The following is an 18,850-nucleotide window of genomic DNA, read 5'->3' on the forward strand; positions in this document are numbered from 1 at the left end:
GGTGGCAAATCTTTTGAGAAATGCATAATCTGCCTCTGACATCCCAAAATTTAAATATGATAATGTAGAGTTGACAACAGTTCAGTATTGATAGTGCTGTTATAGTACTGAATTGCTGTTCTATTACATGATAAATAGAGAAAACAAGGATTATGTTTACTCTGTTGTGTATAAACACAAATATTCTGGATATTCTTAACCAACTAGAAAGAAATATTCATGACAATTATAATCCTTCTTTCTATAATTGATCACATGGCCATAGCTGCTATTTATAATTGCCTTCTATTAATCACTCTATATTTCTTTTGGCAAACACCCCAGTGGATCTTGGTTTGCTCCCTGGATGGTTAATCTAATCCTTGAGATCTTGAAGAATCTAGATTACTTTTTACTCTGGTTGGATCAGGTTGTTGCTGCCTCCTACACACAGCATAGTATGATAATACTAAGAGATGCCTTAAAGAATTTCTTGTCCTCTATTCATGCACTTTCTCATCTCTGTTGTGGAATGAAAATCCAATTCTTCTTGGTAGTCTCATATCAATCATCTCCACCAACATCATAACACACTTCTTATCCTGATGATTTAGGGACAAGAGATGTCCAAAGGGGCGAGGGGGAAGTCTGAAGTTTCAGTTCAATTAAATCATTGTCATGCCTCATCATAGAAGCACCATCTCCCCTGGAACTAGGACTTCTAAGCCACAAGCATAACGTTATCACAGAAGGAATCCAAAGAAATTGCTGGTGAGTTACTAGAATTCCTGGATCCATGAATCCTGGCAGTGGGAGAAACTATATCACGTGTTGGGTATTGATCCAGGGTTTATACAGCCTTTGGAGAACCTTTCTCAAGCCTTGCAAGGTATTACCACCTAACTTGCTCTATAATGGTATCTCCAAAAGTTCATTAGATCCAGTCAGTTGCTTCACAATGTTTGGATGTATGGCAAAAATGATGATTTCCGTGTATATGTGCCCATTGCTATACATCTCTGGCTGGGAAATGAACTTCTTGGTCAGAAGTAATATTGTGTGGAATATTATCATGTTAAATAAGGCACTCCATAAGACCATAGATAATAGTTGAGGCAGAAGCAAGGAAGGCAAGTCTATCACCCAAATAAGTATCTATTCCAAAAAAGTTGAAACATTGTCCCTTCCATGATAGATGTGGTCCAATATAGTGAATCTCTCACCAGACCACTGGCTGATCACCTCAACGAATGGGCAGGGGTAACACATTCACATGAGGATATGCTGTCTACAATGCATAAATGTTTCAGCTGATCATTATGCTTCTTTCTTGGATAGAGGAGGGGTCTAGGTTTAACTACTTATCCTTGATTCTGAGTGGGTTATCTCAGCATGCCCCACATCACTGGACTCAGAATTTTTACTGAGGTAGAAGACCCCTGACTTATATTAGGATCCAGCTTGCCTCTCTCATTGGTATTTTGATCCCAATGCTTTATCCATGTCAGACATGAGATTGGAGGCATATCATTTTGAAGTTGAGCTATATGCAATGAATTAACATTTAAAAGATTAGAATATGTAAAAAAGAAGATGATATCTGAATAATAACAAGATATGCTGTTCCAAAATTGTGATCAAAACTCTCTAAGGCCAGCACTCTCCAAATTAGCGTTGACACCAACACAAACAGGACAAGACTTTTGAATGAACAAATCCTTTTATTAAGAACTATTTCATTCCGTTTTCAGCTACAGCATTTACTCAGTCCTTCTGTGATTCTACAGAAAGCTGCTGTAGAGAGGCAAAGAGAAAGTTGTAAGAATTCCACTTGAATATTCGTCTGTCTTCAGTGATGCCACATCAAAAGCACACCCAAGCTTTGAGTCCAATTCAGGAGCCTGGTGTAGGATCATAAATCCTGACTTTTCTTGGAGGTAAATGGATAGAAGGGATTTCAGCTGAACTTCGCTGTGGAGGACAAAGAATTGTCCTGATGATTAGCAGCAGGAGGAATAGCACTTGCGGTAGCTATAGCAGCCAGAGCCAGAACCATATCCACAGCCATAACGGGAGCCGTAGCCACAGTTTGAGCCATAGCCACAGCCAGAGCCATATCTGGAGCCATAGCCACAGACTGAACCACAGCCTGAGCCATATCCGCAGCCGGACCCATAGCCACAGCCAGAACCATATCTCAAGCCATAGCCACAGATAGAACCACAGCCAGAGCCGTAGCCACAGCCTGAGCCGTATCCATAGCCACAGCCAGAGCCATATCTGGAACCATAGCCACAGACAGAACCACAGCCTGAGCTGTAACCACAGCCTGAGCCATAGCCACAGCCTGAGCCGTAGCCACAGCCTGAGCCATAGCCACAGCCTGAGCCATAGCCACAGCCTGAGCCATATCTGGAACCATAGCCACAGACAGAACCACAGCCTGAGCCGTAGCCACAGCCTGAGCCATAGCCACAGCCTGAGCCGTAGCCACAGCCTCCACAGGCGTTTCCATAGTAGTTGCCACACATGGTGTCAGGAGGTGAGGCTTGAGCTGAGCGGTAGGAGGTACTTCTGAAGTGTGAATGCCATCTAGACTTCCAGGGCCTTTATATACTCGCAGGATGGACGGGTCACAGCTCACATGGCTCTGTGCTCTCATCTCAAAACCATGTGCTAACATGAGCTCAGTCTGTATACTATCATTTGGGCAGGAATTCATGATTTACTCACTGCTGCCCTTGAGAATTTGTATAAGCACTCAAGGAAATGCAGATGTGTTGTCTAAACACCCAAGCTTCTGAAAGCACCATTTTAACTTCCATAATTTCATTTCATGACCATGACACAAAGCATTTTTGACTTATAAATGTGTGGTTGCTTGTCATTCTACTCACTCAAGGTTTTAGAAATCAACTCTTAAAAATACCAATAATGTCTAACAGTATTACTACTACTACTACTACTACTACTATTATTATTAGCAGCAGCAGCAGCTCTGCAGAAAAATCACCTTGGTTTCCTTTCTCTGTTTTTTTGGGGGTCAGGTCGTGTGGCCTGAATTCGAGGCCTGGATGCTGTCCCTCAGCTCTTCAGCTCAAGGCTAGCGCTCTACCACTTGAGTCACAGCGCCACTTCCGGCTTTTTTCTTTTTGTTTATGTGGTGCTGAGGAATCGAACCCAGGGCCTCATGCATGCAAGGCAAGTGCTCTACCACTGAGTCACCTTCCCAGCCCCTCTGTTTTTTTCATACTTGATTGTTCCCAATAATCTCATAGATTTGGGGACAAGGAATTGAATTTTTGGCCTTGCTACATCCTCCTGAATTTGTTTTTCTCTCTGAAGGAAACATTGCCACATGCCCATACCCATGGTCTAGGCTGATTACTGTCTCTGCTGGTTACTATCTCTACTTTATTGCAAAAATAAAATAAAAAAGTTAACTCCTGATGGGTCATTTAGATGAAGATATGTATTATTTATATTTGATGGGTAAACTTTTCCAAGAGTTACAATTTAAATGATTGGAAGCTTCTTTGCATGATTTTTTTTGTCATTGAATTCCATTCAAGTCAAATTCTTTACACAAATTTAAAAAGTCAGCTTTTGAGATTACTTAGACTACCCTCATGTATATCCTGTATATCAACATTTTTAATAAAATGTGAACAATCAATAACTAATATTTCCAGATAGGTATGTGGGACATTTTGATCAGAATATACATAATTCAAGCTAGAAGGTCAAGAAGCTATTTTAATAAACAATGGATTATATATTTCAACATTTTAAAGAGTTGACACTACATGTTCCAGTATACAATATTAAAAGTATGTGTGGTGTTATTTGTGTCAAACTTATTTTTTTTTGGTTGGATCTGTGTTTTATATCAGGGATTGAACTTCTGGCATAGCCATTTCTGGCTTGCTTATAGCTGAGGTTGTACCACTCAAGCAAGTCGCCAGCCTGTTTCCCGTGGTTATTTTGGAAATAATCTCATAGCCTTTTCTGCCTAGTCTGGCTTTGAATCATGATCCTTCATATCTGATTCCTTTGTAGCTAGATAGATGATAGTTTGAGCTACTGTAGATGATAGGCTTGAGCTACTGGTGCCAAGTCATGCCAAACTTCCTGATTTAACCATTCCACAAAATTTTCATGATTTTACATTACCTGTGTATGCCAGGACAATACTAAATTCCAAATATCTACTCAAATATTTACTCTTCTGTTGGATTCCTATTATCTTGGCAATGGGATTTGTTGACCATCTTTGAGATGTCTTTTTTATTTTTACATGTAACTTTATACCAACTTCTTCACTGTTTTTATGATGGTTTCATAGGCAATGACCTCTCTCTCTTTCTTGAATTTCCCTTTGTTTCTTGAGATTTGTTGGATTCCTTACCCTGTACCTTTACTTCCTCTTTCACACATTTATAATACGTACCCTAACGACTCCTAAAAGTAAATCACTCTGCAGCCTATCAGGAGATATAGACCATACTATTAGTTGGTCAGAGACAGATTCAATACCAAAACCTATTAAACCATGAAAAAGAACAACTATTATACATGATAAAACTCAGTATGATACTATAGAGGTGTGGGAAAATTGTCAAAGAAGAAACCTCTCAAGAGTGTCAGATCCTTTAAATAGATAGATTGGAAAATCACTGTGTTATCACTAATAATACTGCATTATGTGATTAAAATTGATGACAAAGGTAGCTATCAAAATGTATTCCTATCACTATCAATAAGGAAATATTTGGAGAGAATGAACACACTGCTAAATTTGATTATGGTAATGGATGCATGGCGAGATGCATATGCCCACACTCAAGACACTATAGATAATTACATATGTGAGGTTATTTATATTACTTATACCTCAGTGTATCTGATAAACAAGTACAGATAGCACACAAATATTGTTCAGCAGTCACTGGATAAATAGCCTGCTAGAGCAAAGTGGTGATTAAGTAATCATCAGCTAGGCATTCAGTCGTGTAGCAGATACAGAAAAGCTGAACCAGAGATACTGTGGCTTTCCCACAGAAGAGCTGCTGGTGGGTATCAAAGAGTTTGTGGCCAGGGAGTCACCTGCAGAGACCTCTGTAGAAAGGGAATTCAAGGTGCTACTTCAGGAGTTGAGGGAAAAGATAAAGGTTATTGCTACTCTGAAAGCTGCAGCGTTAATGATCTGCCAATACTTTCTATGCCCGAAATGAAGTACGCTTCACCTAACTACATATCCTCTCTGCCAAAAACTCTCCTTCCTTTCTTCCAGTGACCCAGCCAGAAAATTCATGGGAACTCATAACCCTTTCAGTGTCCACACATTTCAATTAAATCTGTGCTCACATTTAAGGCAAAATGTCCAAAGGAAGCGCATCTATTATCTCTGGACATATATTGAAGAATGACTCTGAATCTGAGAGGCAAAACAAATGTGAACTGATACAGTTGGCTATTTTCCAACCTCCACAGGTGCTAATAGAAAAAACCTTTCCATGGGACACAGATGCACAGATGTCCTGACTAAAATACTTATTAATCACGTGCCCATGAAAACTGTACTAGGTCCATATGAATATATTTCTGCTACCATTCAATGAGGATAATTAAATGTATTTATTTTTTGAGACAAGAGACCCATGGAAAGTATATAGAAAAATATAATGGTCAGAGTACAGATCCTTATATATACTGTAACTAGTGTACTGTATATAATTTCCCCTCTCATTTTTCAAAATAGAAGAATTGCTTCTTGGGCCTTGCATATGGTGAAACTCTATCTTGAAAACAAAGAATGGAAAAACAGACTGGTGAAATAGCTCATATGGTAGAGTGCCTGCCTGGCAAACACAAGGCCCTGACTTCAAACCCAAGTACAGCTAAAATGAAAAGAAAGCAAAATCTAAAATCTGTTTTCTTTACCTTTATATTGCAAGATGAAACATAAATTTCTACTTAATATCAATACCATTTTAAAAATAATACATTGTCAATGTAACCAAAAAAATATAGCCTGTTGCTGGCTTCTTGGTTAGCATGTTCAGACCCATGGCTCCTCATATAACAAATAATGTAACCTCAATTTGCATCCTTAAAAAAATAAGCATTGCCTCAAAATAACATTTTATGTATCTATGTGTTCTTATGCTGATCCATTCATTTACTAAAATTGTAGGGCTTCATTTAATAGTTCCATAGTTTAATTATAAGATATATATGTATACTCATTTAAGTACACACAAGTAGGCACATCATGAACAAATAAACATTACATATATAACATATATAACATATAAAGATACATATATAGAGGCACATATCTACTCAGATCTTCTGTATAAACATATATATAAAGATATATGTGTGTGAGGAATTTATATATAGAAGCTATGTATGCATATATATTACTCTCAGTATACTTTTAGAAACAAACTCCCTCAGCAAAACAAATTACAATGTGGTTGACCCCATTGTTCCTTTCTGAAGCATTTTATAAAGAAATATTACATTATATGTCACCAGGCATATTTTATAACTCAGCAATCATGAAAATCCATTGAAATTTTGCCAGTATTTAAGCTGGAACAAAATAAACATTTGCCTTTGTGGATAATCATTGAATTGCTATGAAAAAGTAAAAACAGTCCCTAAGTATAACCATTCTTTATGTTTTTTTAATGTAATATAACTGTAACCAGTTATTCCATGCAATGCAACATCACAAAGAGAACCTTCTAGATTCATGAAGTCATACTCTGAAATCACAATGAGAATCTCTCTGTTAGCTGACATATGTTGCCTCTCTTTACCCTCTATTTTTAAATTTTGTATTTTCAGTTGATCAATACAAATGGAAGATATTCATGATGTAACTCATAAGATTTTGATGTATACATTATTGAAAGATTAAATTAAGCTATTTAATATATCAATTTCTCTAATAGATTATAATAGGAAACTTTAGTCAGTATCTACTCTCTTAGTAAAACCTATGTATACAATGTGATACTTTTGACTGTGGTTAATATGTTGGACATTAGATCCCAGGAGGGCTTTACCCAATAACTGAAGGTTTATAACATGTGGCCAATCTCTCTCTTTTCTGCCATCAGCACACTGATCATCATCATTCTACTTTGTGTTTACATGAGTTTGATTTTCATAAGTATCACAGAATTATTGGGTTATTAGTCTTTCTGTACATACTGTATTTCCTATAATGTCTTCCCAGTCCATCCCTACTATCACAGTTGATGGAATTTCCTTTTAAGGCTTTGTATTATTCTATTGTGTATGGATTACATATTTTCTTAATCCGCTCATCCATTGATGGACTCATATCAGCTATTGCACAGAATATATCAATGAGCAGTAGGAATGAGTATATCTCTGCAACATACTGATCAAATCCTTGAGGTATAGTCCCTAAAATGAGAATACTGGATATGTTTTAGTTCTACTTTAGTATTTTCTGTGACACTCGTACTATTTTCTGTCATGGTTGTACTACCTTACATTCGATCAAATGTGCAGAAATTTCCTTTCAAAGTATTCTACCCAACACATATTTTTCTTTTTGTCAGCAGCCATTTTGCCAGGTTGTTTATCTAAACACATTTAATTTTCATTTCTCTAATATAAATGATATTGTTTTATCTTAAGCCGCTTGAGTACATGTATATATTCCCTCTATAAACAGGAATTTTGTTCATGACTCATTTTTAATTGAGCTATTTGTCTTCTTATTATTGAGTTGTTTAAATATACAGCTTTTTCTACATGTATTTTGGATACTAATTCAGATATATGGTTTACAAATAAGCCTACTATTTATAGGTTTTTCTCTTAAAATTGTTGGCTATTTCCTTTGCTACACAGATTTTTAGCCTGATAAAATTCTATGTGTGGTTTGGGCTTGGTTGCATGTGTTTTAGAGACATTTAATACAATGTCACTGCTCAAACCACTATCATAGACATTTCTCCTTGTTTTCTAATAGTATTTTTATAGTTTCAGTTCTCATATTTATGTCTAAACCATTATGACTTGATTTTGATATACAGTGTGAGATGAAGGTCTAATACATCATTCTTCTGCATGTGAATGTCCAGTCTTCTCAGGACCTCATTGTCATTTCTACCATCCTGTCAAAAATAATCAGCTTTAAGTATGAGGATCTATTTCTGGCCTTTCTACTCTCTTACTCTCTTAAATGAAACTTTTTAAAGTGAATACAATACTGCTTTAATATAGCTCTGTAGGGTATTTTGAAACAGAGTATGATGATACTTCTTCCTTTGTTCTTATCACTGAACATTTCTTTGACTATTAAAGGTCGTCTAGTTCTCATATAGATCTTTGTTGCCTTTTCTTGTAGGAAAATAACAAGGAATAGTTATAGGAATTGGACTAAATCTAGCAACCACTTTAGGTGCTACATATAATTTAACTATATTCATTATTTCAATCCATGAACACAATATATATTTTATTTTTGCCTAATACAATTGTTTTCACCTGTATTTTATAATTTTTATTAAAGAGAACTTTTGACTAATTGATTAAATTTATCTCAAAGATTTTTTCTGTACTTAATAATGAGGTAATTTTCTTGACTACTTTTAAAATCGCTGGGTATTGATGTGTAGAAATACTAGTGAGTTTTTGTTAGCTGGTTTGTATTTGAAATATTAGGGATTAAACACAAGGCCCCTCACAAGAGCAAGGCAAGTACTCTACCATTGAGCCTAGTCCTTTTGTGCCCATTTCATTTTTGAGACAGATTTTCATTGCTCTCTTAACCCAGGCTGGACTTGAACTTGAAGGTCCTCTTGTCTCTGCCTCTTGTGCAGCTGAGATTACAAGTATGTGCCACCCCACTGAGATGACTAATTATTTTATGTGCTAATTTTATCCCACAATTTTACCAAATTTCCTCATTACTTTTAAGAGGTGATGGTGGAATGTTTAGGATTTTTCCACATAAAGTCAGGCCATCTGCAAACACAAGTTAACTCCTTTCTTTCTTACTTGAATGACATTTATTTACTTATGCCTAGTAACTCTCACTTATGTTTCAAAAATTACCCCCAAGTAAAAGTGGCTAGAGTGACAGTTTTTGTTTCGTTCCTGATGTTGTAAGGGGTTTCATCTTTCCCTGGCAGTAGGCTTGCCATCTTTTGCATCTATTGATTGAGCTATCCTTTCAACATTGAATTGGTTGAGAGTGTGTATCCCAAAGGAGTTGAATTTTACCACTGTATGTTCTTTATCTATAGAGAGTACCATGTGCTTTCTTCTCATTTCTTTTGCCCTCTCAAATAGCGGTACAAATTATCTCCAAATAGTTGTACAAAAGGGTTTCAATTTAACATATCCATAAAGTGTGCAATGCACTTTGATCAGCATTACACATGCATCATTCTCCATCCACCACCCATCTCTCCAAAATTTCTAATTACATTTCAAGTACATTCAGTATGGTGACCCATATTTGCCAACTGTTGCTCTCTTCATCCATTGACCCCCCCCACCTTTGCTCCCACCTTCCTCTAGATATTTTCCAGCTTCCTGGTATTCAATTTGCTAAAAACATCTGTTCATGAGTTTACACCATGAAAACCCTCTGCTGCATATACTTTACTAACTCGGTTCAATTGTGTATACATACACTACCAGCAAGTTGCATGACAGATTTTTCCAACACAGCATTCAAAATGAAAACATCAGAGAATGGCAGATTTCAGATTATCTGGGTAGGAGTACTGAATCTATGAAATGACAACCCTCTTGAAACTCCACTGACATAAAATGGGACAGTTGCATATAAAATAACATAACTGACAGGTAGATCAGGTTGTGAGGAGATAGGAATAAGGATGGAAATAAAAAGACAAATACAAGTTACTATATTGATAAATGTGCTTGAAACTATTTTCTTGCTTGAAACTTTTTAAACACATGAGTCCTGTAGGAACAAATGACAATAGAAGAAATAAGAGAGTATATTAATCTCAACCCTCCACAATGAAGACCAAAACAACAAAGAATGTAAAGATATTGTCTGTGAACCTGCCTGAGCTAGAATATTGTAGGATGCATGTGCTTATACTTAAGTTTTTGCTTCTTTGGGCTTTTATCCTTTCCCCCGATACTCAAGATTTATGAAATTCCTATACACACAGCTGGCTGGTTAATATAGCCTCAACAGCCAGCTATTTTCTTTTCAGCCATCTTCATGTGGGAAAGACCAAATGAAACAGGAATTTACAAAGAAGAACAAGCAACAAAGAAGTAATTCCCTTCTCAAACATAAAAGTGTTCTAAGTGATATTTTGTTGTCTTTGTCATTTTTCCTTCACTTTCATACATGAAACATGAGCATGACATTGATCATATTCACTAACCACTTTAAAGCTATGAGTATAAAATTCATACAACAAGCATAGCAAAGAAGAACAATAAATTGTAATTCTTACTGTTTCCTTTGAGCAGTTGTTGTAGTGTTGTTTACTCATATCAAGATTCATTATCTCACTTATTACTATATATATATATATAATAGCTTCAAGTAAATATAGTTGCATATTCATTCACATGACCTTAAACGAGGATCAAGAATATCACTTCTGTCATAATTAATTGACTTGATGACTAGATTTCTAGATTTTTAAAATCTGTTTTCATTTTCTAATAACATTCTAAAAAGACATGAAATTTTAGATGTGGGATTTGTTTGGGGTTGAGATTTGATGAATTGGCATTTGGAAAATTAGGAAATATGTGAGTGATTCAATATGTGAGTTTAACCATTCCAAAATGTGCTTAATCTAAGTTGTAGTCCATGAACTTTCCCAACTAGAAATCCAACATATATTGTGACTCTGAGTCAAATAAGATCAAACTTATGGTGAATAAATTCTTTTTTGTTCCATATTTGCCTATCAGTTGCACAATCATCTGTGCTTCTGAAGATAACAAAACAGAGATAAAGAGAAACCATAAATTTTTACAGTTGACTAGTCAACAAAATAACAGGAGGGAAGTGCACATATACGTTTTAATGTCAATTCAAGTGCCCAGAAGACTGTAATCAATCTTTGCTTTGAACCTGCTCTTGGAGTAGACATTAAATCAAAGGAAAAATTGCCATGGTGATTAGCAACAAGAGGAATGGCATCTTCTTTAACAACATCATTGGTAGCTACAACAGCCAGAACCATAAACACAACCACATCCAGAGCAAGAGCAAGAGCCACAGCCATATCAACAACCAGAGCTGTAGCCACAGCCTCCACAGTGTTCCCATAGTAGCTGCCACACATGGCATCAGGAGGTAAGGCTGAGAGGTAGGAAGGTATTTCTGAAGTGTGAATGCCATCCAGACTTCAAGGGCTTCAATATACTCAAAGGGATGGATGGGTCACACCTCACATGGGCTCTGTGCTCTCATCTTAAAAGTATGTCTAAAATGAGCTCAGTCTATGTGCAATCATTTTGCTAAGAGTTCACAATCTATTTATTGCTATACTAGGGATTTTCCAAAAGCTTTTGATGAAGTAATGACTGATTTTTCTAAAACACTCAAGCTCACAATCATTTATCTTCTCCAGTAGCATTTTGTGATGACATAATATAGCACATTATCAAAATATGTTTGGAAATGTGTTTGGCATTCTGTTCTTCAAAGTCTTGAACATCATCTATGAAATAATTCTAACAGTATTCACTAGTGTTGTTATTGCCACCAGTAGCAACCAGCTACTTCCAATATCTTGTTTGTTTACTTTTTCAATACTATACTTTTCTAAAAAATCTCTAAATTACTTTTCTGGTTTGCAAATGCTACTTTTGAGGAAAAGTTTGTCGATGCATCCTTTACTAGGCAAACTATAGCCTTTGCAGTGCGAAACTTTTGTGAAATTCCTTGTGAGTCAGATATGTAAAGAAATATGTCGTTTGTAAGTGCAAAGAAAAATATTTCTAGTCTCAATTTAGAGGAAATATTTGTCCATTTGGTTGTTTTGTTGTTGGAGTGAAATTAAGTCCAATTTTTTTTTAAAAGTCTAATTATAAGATCATTCAAACAACCTTCATGTTTGTGCTGTATATGAGTATTTCCCACTAAATGTGGGAGGAAGGAAGGGAGGGAGGAAGGAAGAGATATTAAACTATGATAAAGAAAAACTACAGTAGATAAGGAAAGTATATATGTCACTCTAAATCAATGAGAGAATGCTCAAGGAAAGAAGACCTCAGGAAGACTATCACCCATTGACCAACGAGATGGTGAAATCTCTGTGCTATAGTTAACAATTCTATATTGTGTACATTATGGTAGTGAGGATGGTTATTATGTGAAGTGTCCCTATCAGTACAGAAACAAAGGACAAGATGAGAAACTTTTGATGGCAAAGCACATGTAGACACTTTGCCCCCTCGTAGCGACAGACCCATGGGTGTAAGCATGTAGCCAAGTTCCTTAGATTCATGACATCTTTTCCATTCTTTATATCTATTTTATCTCCATAAAGCTGATGACTGGAAAAACAAGGAACTAAACACATAGGTGTGTTCTGCAGTCACTGATCAATTGAGACCCAGGCTCTGTAGCATAAGTGATCAGTGGAGATTGCCAGGCTAGGGCTGTGGGGCCCTGAAGGTCTAGAGAGGCTGGGACAGAGAAACAATAAGGAGGGTGGGGAGGCCTGAAGAAGGCACCTATGCATCTGTATATCTAGCCAGCCAACTTGCAACCAGTTGTGACTCATGAGGAATTTTTCTTTAATACCTAGTGCATCCAAGTCACCCCACTTCGTTGATTATGAAGGGACCTTGTCTTGTCATGGCTACAACACTAGCCATTTTATGACAGGTTCTCCAAGTTTACTAGGAAACCATGTTTAATTTGGTTATCACGTGAAACTAATTCCAAACTGTACATTCATTAGTTAGTCAACTCTATACTTGACTCAAAATGTATATCTTACAGAAAAGGGCTCTGAAGAGAATCAGACAGTATTACTTTTGGAATGAAACTATTCACATACACTTAACTATCAGCATGCCCATGGCTCATACTTATAATCCTAGCAACTCAGGAGACTGACATCTGAAGATTAGTGTTCAATGTCAGCCCAGGCAGGAAAGTCCATGAGATTCTTATCCACAGTTAACCACAAAAAAAGCTGTAAATGAAGTGGCACTGTGGCTCAAGTGGTAGAGCGCTAGCCTTGAGCTGAAGAGCTGAGGGACAGCGTCCAGGCCCAGAGTTCAAGCCCCACAACTGACAAAAAAAATCTGGAAATGAAGCTATGGTTCAAGTGCAAGAGCACTAGCCTTGAACAGAATAGCTCTATGAGAACATTCCTAGGCCCAGAGTTCAAGTCCTAGGACTGGCACCAAAAGAAATAAAATAAGTTTGACTAATTACTTCCATTAGCTCATTAATTTCAAATTAATTTGTAGGCAATGTCAGTGAAATCTGAGGCTGTTATATACAGAAATTCAATTTTTTATACTTCTATGAATCAAACATCCATGAGTATAACTTCTATAACATATTTTTACTGCTAGGCTCATTCCTTGATACTTAATACTCAATTTAAGGAGCTCATTTAGTTCAAATTAACATCCTTTAAAAAAAAGATTTTTGACCCTCTTATAAATTATAATCTGTTTTATCCAATGAAACTATGAAAGACATAGACAACAAATAGTATATAAAAGTAGGAACAAAAGGTTAGGAAACTCACTGAAGCCACACAATTACTATATTTTCAAGTTCAAGAATGCATTCTTCATTATGCTATATAAAATCTTCCCTTCTGATGGCTGAATGCTTAAATGCTTGCTGTTAACAGTGAGCTCTCATTTCTGATGGTCATACATCTCACTTGTCTAGTTGTTCTTTTGTAAAATCCAAATATACATGAAAGATCTCATTGTCTTCAATGCAACTCAAGGGTCTTAGATAAAATTTGTTTTAATATTTTGTTCCCAAGTCACTTCTGTCAGGTATGACTGAGAGAGCCTTTCACCCTTCATTTTTCCTTGAGAATATCCTCTGTTCTTGTAGCCATTGGTGAGAATGGCTTTCTAATATCTGCTGACATAAAAATATTGCTCTTTCCAAGGGACCCATCTTTTATGAGACACTTTAAAGAACAGACATGGAAGTTGGCTGCAGCTGTTTTAGTATATTTAAATCATGGCAAAACAGTAACTCCCTATTTAAAACTTTGGCTTTTCTGATCAGAAGTTGGGCTTACTTGAGAGCTCTAGCCAATGTCTTAAAATACTGTAAGCAATGTATGAGCCAAATAGAGTGACTTATACTATTAATCATGGCGAGTCTGGTGGTAGAGAACAGGAAGATCCAGATTTGAGGTCAGCCCTCACAAAGCTATAAAGTAGATCTCATCTCAATCAATAACCCAGTTATTGTGGTTCACAACGTGTGAGTGTGTGTGTGTGTGTGTGTGTGTGTGTGTGTGTATGTGTGTGTGTGTGTGTGTGTGTGTGTGTGTGTGTGTGTGTGTGTGTGTGTGTGTGTGTGTGTGCTGGGGCTGAACTCAAACCCTGGTCACTGTCCCTTATCTTTTTCACTCAAGGCTGGTATTCTACCACTTGAGACACACCTCCAATTCCATCTTTTTGGTGGTTAATTAGAGATCAGTGTCTCATGAATTTTCTTGCCCAAACTGGCTTTGAAATGATATTCTCAGATCTCAGCCTTTAGAATAGCTAGAATTACAGGTGTGAGCCACCAGTACCCAGCTGTATGCCTTACTTTTAAGCCTTCTGCCTCTCCCTTCCAACACACTTTTTGCACCACCACTGATTAATATTGAAAACAACAGATAAAGCCAGAGGCTTAAATCACAAATGCCTAAGTACAAACCCTTGAATGAAATAAATTAGGAACAGAATAGTCAGCCAGGAAGGAACGGTTTTTTAGGGAAGATACTCAAGATATGAAATATAGGTTCCTACTCCTGGGTAGTAACAAATCTAGACACATGGAATTTTAGAGAAGGTGACGGAAAGTACCAGAGGTCAGCAATATCCATGTCAAAATAAAAGCCTTCCACTTTAGATGTGTCTTCTAATTATGATTGTCCTCTCTTCCTGTTGTTTCCACTAAAATATATTCAGCATTGATTCAAATCTTCCAAGCTCCATGGCCTTTTCCATATTAATATGTCACCAGTTTTATTCCCTGAGAGGTTTTAACATATTATTTATTTGTATGCTTCCACTGATACTTTTTCTAGACCATGACTAGACAGAGCAATTTAATTTTACAAGAATTTTTGACAACCTACATCTTTCACACTTTTGTGGCATAGAATATTAAATTTAATTTCAGGGAAAATAAGTCTCCATCCCCTCACTTTATGTTAGAGTAAAGTTAGACTATTTTCCATATTCACTTCCTCCCACTCTGCAATGTTAGGCAGCTGATATTTACTGTTGTCATACTCCCCTTCACAATAAAAATAAGTTTTTCCTTCTACCAAATCCAAGGAAAACTGCTCAAATACTTAATGCAATTTGATGATAAAGTAAAAGGCAAAACTAAATCATCAGAAAACAAGCTATTCATGTCTTGTGGCTATAAGGCCAGCCACTCAAGTAGCTGCGATCTGGAGGATTATGAGTCAAAGACAGGATAGAATGGAAAAGTCAGTGAGATGCAATCTCCAGAACAAGAAGCCACAATCAAGACTAGCGAAATAGTAGCACAAATGGTAAAGTATCATTTCAGCAAGCCAAGCAGAAATCCGTAAGGTAAAACCCCAGTTCTGCCAAAAGTAAAAAAGGAAGAAAAAGAAAAGGTCTTCTACTATATTCATTAACTTGTTTCTAAAAATAAGGTGCAGTGGATCATCAGTGAAAACCATCTGAGATTCCTTATTTAAAAGAAGCTTATTTGAAAGAGTCATTTCTATTGTTTTAAAGTTTCCTAGTGTAAACTATCTGCTCTTCCCTTCCATAATGTAAATTAGATATGTAAAGGAAAATATTTATTTTCTAAACTTCTACCAGACTTATTTGTCACATACACACACATACATACCACACACACACACAAGTATGTGTATACACATACACAAACTACTTCCAAATTTATAGTCCCTATCTCCTCAGCATAATCTCCATTTTCTCATTTCACACAAGTTCAAAGTTCTCTTTGACTAAGAAAATCACATCATTCCAGATTTTTTTTTTTTTCTGGTTTGTTGTGGAGCTTAAACTCTGGGCCTGGGCACTGTCCCTAAGCTCTTCAACTCAACACAAGTGCTCTACCACTTGAGCCACATTAGGTTTTCAGGTGGTTAATTGGAGATAAGAGTCTCATGGACTTTCCTGCCTGGGCTGGCTTTGAACTGTGATCCTCAGATCTCAGCTGAGTAGCTAGGATTACAGGCGTGAGCCACCAGCACCCAGCTCATTTCAATTTTGATGGAGATCCTTTCCTTGATATATAAATTATCTTCTACATGCCTCTCAATGATATCCCTTCTTGTTTCAGGATACTTTCAATGACAAGGAGCATAATAAAACAGAAAGTTAGGTTTTCAAAGAGTTATCATTATTTGAATTCCTTTCCACTGTTTTTAATCATATGGACTTCAGAAAAAGTACTCAGATCTAACTTATATATAGACCGGATATTAAAAAGTATCCTGCTCTTTGAAGAAAGTGGGAGTCTTTTTCAGTTGAACAAATTCTCCCCTAGATAAACCCTCATATTACTCCCTGGGCTACTGACTATAGAGCCATCATCTCTGCAGGTGACTTCTGTGAAATCTTGAAGCTGCAGGGTACTGAGAGATTCTGCCTTTGTATAATGACCCCTTCGTGGGGTCATTTATTACCACTGATTAAATATGGTTGTTACTAAGTCTTTTTCTCTGAGATAGAATTTAAGTGGCAGAGTGGTGTATTGTCAAATGACAAAAGGACATCACAGTCACAACTCAAAAAGTTGGATACCCTCTACTCTAGAAAGCCAATCAGGAACTACACTGGACATTTTAATTCCATGGCCACAGCCACCTTGGGGCAAAAGAACTCCACTCTAAAAAACGGGACCTAGCTGTTTCTTACTAATAAAGAAGGAATATCTAATCATGCCCAGTGTTAAAGGATTCTTTGCCCTTTGAACTTGATAATGAACTTTCTAGTTGTTCTTTGCTATAAGCATTTTTATTATTATCCACTCAAATGGCCCAACTTCAAAATGTTTTCATGAAGTATCTGTCAATCATTTTCTTTTGCAATAAGCTGTTTCATTCATCCTATTACAAGTGTCCCAATGCATCATTATTTTGGTAGTTTTTCTATATGCTCTGCTAGAATGTGGACTGCTGGGAACAAAACACTTATCTATAAACCTCAATATTTATAAACTAATATATTTGTCCCTCTACCAAATGAAGCTTATGAGATAACATATTCTTTCTTATAACTTCTCCTTTCTTTAAGTTACCTTTCCTGGGCCAAACACCTGACTAATTTCTCAATAATTCTGTAAAAAATGTCTTCCTTTTTATACTCAAGCTGGACTAGTATGAGCTTCTTTATGCTTGTAGGCAACATCTCCTCTACCTGGGACTTTTGTCTTGAATCATTATCCCTCCCCCTTTCTTTCCTCTCCACTCTAAAAGCAGTGCCATTTCCAAAGCACAATTCTGAAACAAATCAATTCCATGACTTGCACTCAGGTATGTGAGTGCTCAAGCACATGGTACATGAAAATTAGGATGAGAAGACACTAGTGATGATAAAGACCTGAGTGTGATAGAGCAAGGAAACACCTAAGTCTCAGCCACAGTAGTGTCAGTCCAAGGGACTCCAAAACATGCAATTCACCAGCAAGTACACAAAGATCTGCTAAAAGCCAAGAAAAATGTTTATTGAAAATACATAGTTTCTTTAATTGTAGGTTCTCTGGTCATCAACACAGACCAGAGAGTCAGAGCTCAAGGAAGCAAAGGCTAACATTTGAAAATAGTGAGATGGTGCCCGAGGACCTAGGACCTCAGAGATGCTGTCAGAAGGTGCGCGCAGTTGGAGGTCCAAGATTGGAGCAAGCCTGTCACTTCTTGAAAACGGAAATCTTGGCTATGAATTCTCAAAGAAGCATTATCTTCAGAAGTATCGTTTCAAGACCAAGGTTCCTCTAAGAGTAATGTCTTAGCAGCAAGAAGAATAACAGCTTCTGTAGCAAAATGGCCGGTAGCCACAAGAGGAGCCATAGCCACTTCCATAACCACAGCCATAACGGGAGCCATAGCCACAGCCATAACTGGAGCCATAGCCACAGCCAGAGCCACAGCCAGAGCCACAGCCATAACTGGAGCCATAGCCACAGCCATAGCGGGAGCCATAGCCACAGCCATAGACAGAGCCACAGCCTGAGCCATAGCCACATCCAGAACCATAGCCATAGCCACAGCCAGAACCATAGCCATAGCCACAGCCAGAACCATAGCCACAGCCATAGCCACTGCTATAGCCACAGCCAGAGCTGCAGCCAGAGCCACAGGAGTTGCGGTAGTAGTTGCAGCACATGTTGTCAAGAAGACAGAGTGTATGTGGGAGTTGTCGGAGAAGGATTCTGAAGAAGTCTATGTCTTCTTCTCCCCTTGGGACTTTTATATACCAGCAGTAATGGGCAGAGTGTATTATTCATCCCCTGACTGAGCCAACAAATATTTAAACAACTCCTGTGTGCCACTCACTGTTGACAATCAGATGAGCTCATGATTTGGGACACTCTGGTTTTCTTTAAGGAAAATCATTTTAATTAGCTCGGCTGAAGTCAAATTAGGTTCCCAGA

The 18,850-nt window shown here is 37.1% G+C and overlaps 2 protein-coding genes across 2 annotated transcripts; both read right to left on the minus strand.

Moving 5' to 3' along the window:
• Positions 1–1,979: 1,979 nt before the first annotated feature.
• Positions 1,980–2,510, minus strand: LOC138831891 (keratin-associated protein 21-1-like). Its single transcript, XM_070028899.1, has one exon. It carries the CDS (start codon positions 2,508–2,510, stop codon positions 1,980–1,982), a length of 531 nt encoding a protein of 176 aa, XP_069885000.1.
• Positions 2,511–18,204: 15,694 nt separating this feature from the next.
• Positions 18,205–18,582, minus strand: LOC138832632 (keratin-associated protein 21-1-like). The gene has a single exon (XM_070030909.1). It carries the CDS (start codon positions 18,580–18,582, stop codon positions 18,205–18,207), a length of 378 nt encoding a protein of 125 aa, XP_069887010.1.
• Positions 18,583–18,850: the final 268 nt, after the last annotated feature.

This window comes from Dipodomys merriami, unplaced genomic scaffold (assembly GCF_024711535.1).
Source record: "Dipodomys merriami isolate MVZ:Mamm:240054 unplaced genomic scaffold, mDipMer1.0.p SCAF_2, whole genome shotgun sequence".
NCBI lineage: Eukaryota > Metazoa > Chordata > Mammalia > Rodentia > Heteromyidae > Dipodomys > Dipodomys merriami.

Bases quoted from the DNA above. Each gene is read 5' to 3' on its own strand.
- LOC138831891 (XM_070028899.1), bottom strand. From the start codon at position 2,510: ATGTGTGGCAACTACTATGGAAACGCCTGTGGAGGCTGTGGCTACGGC.
- LOC138832632 (XM_070030909.1), bottom strand. From the start codon at position 18,582: ATGTGCTGCAACTACTACCGCAACTCCTGTGGCTCTGGCTGCAGCTCT.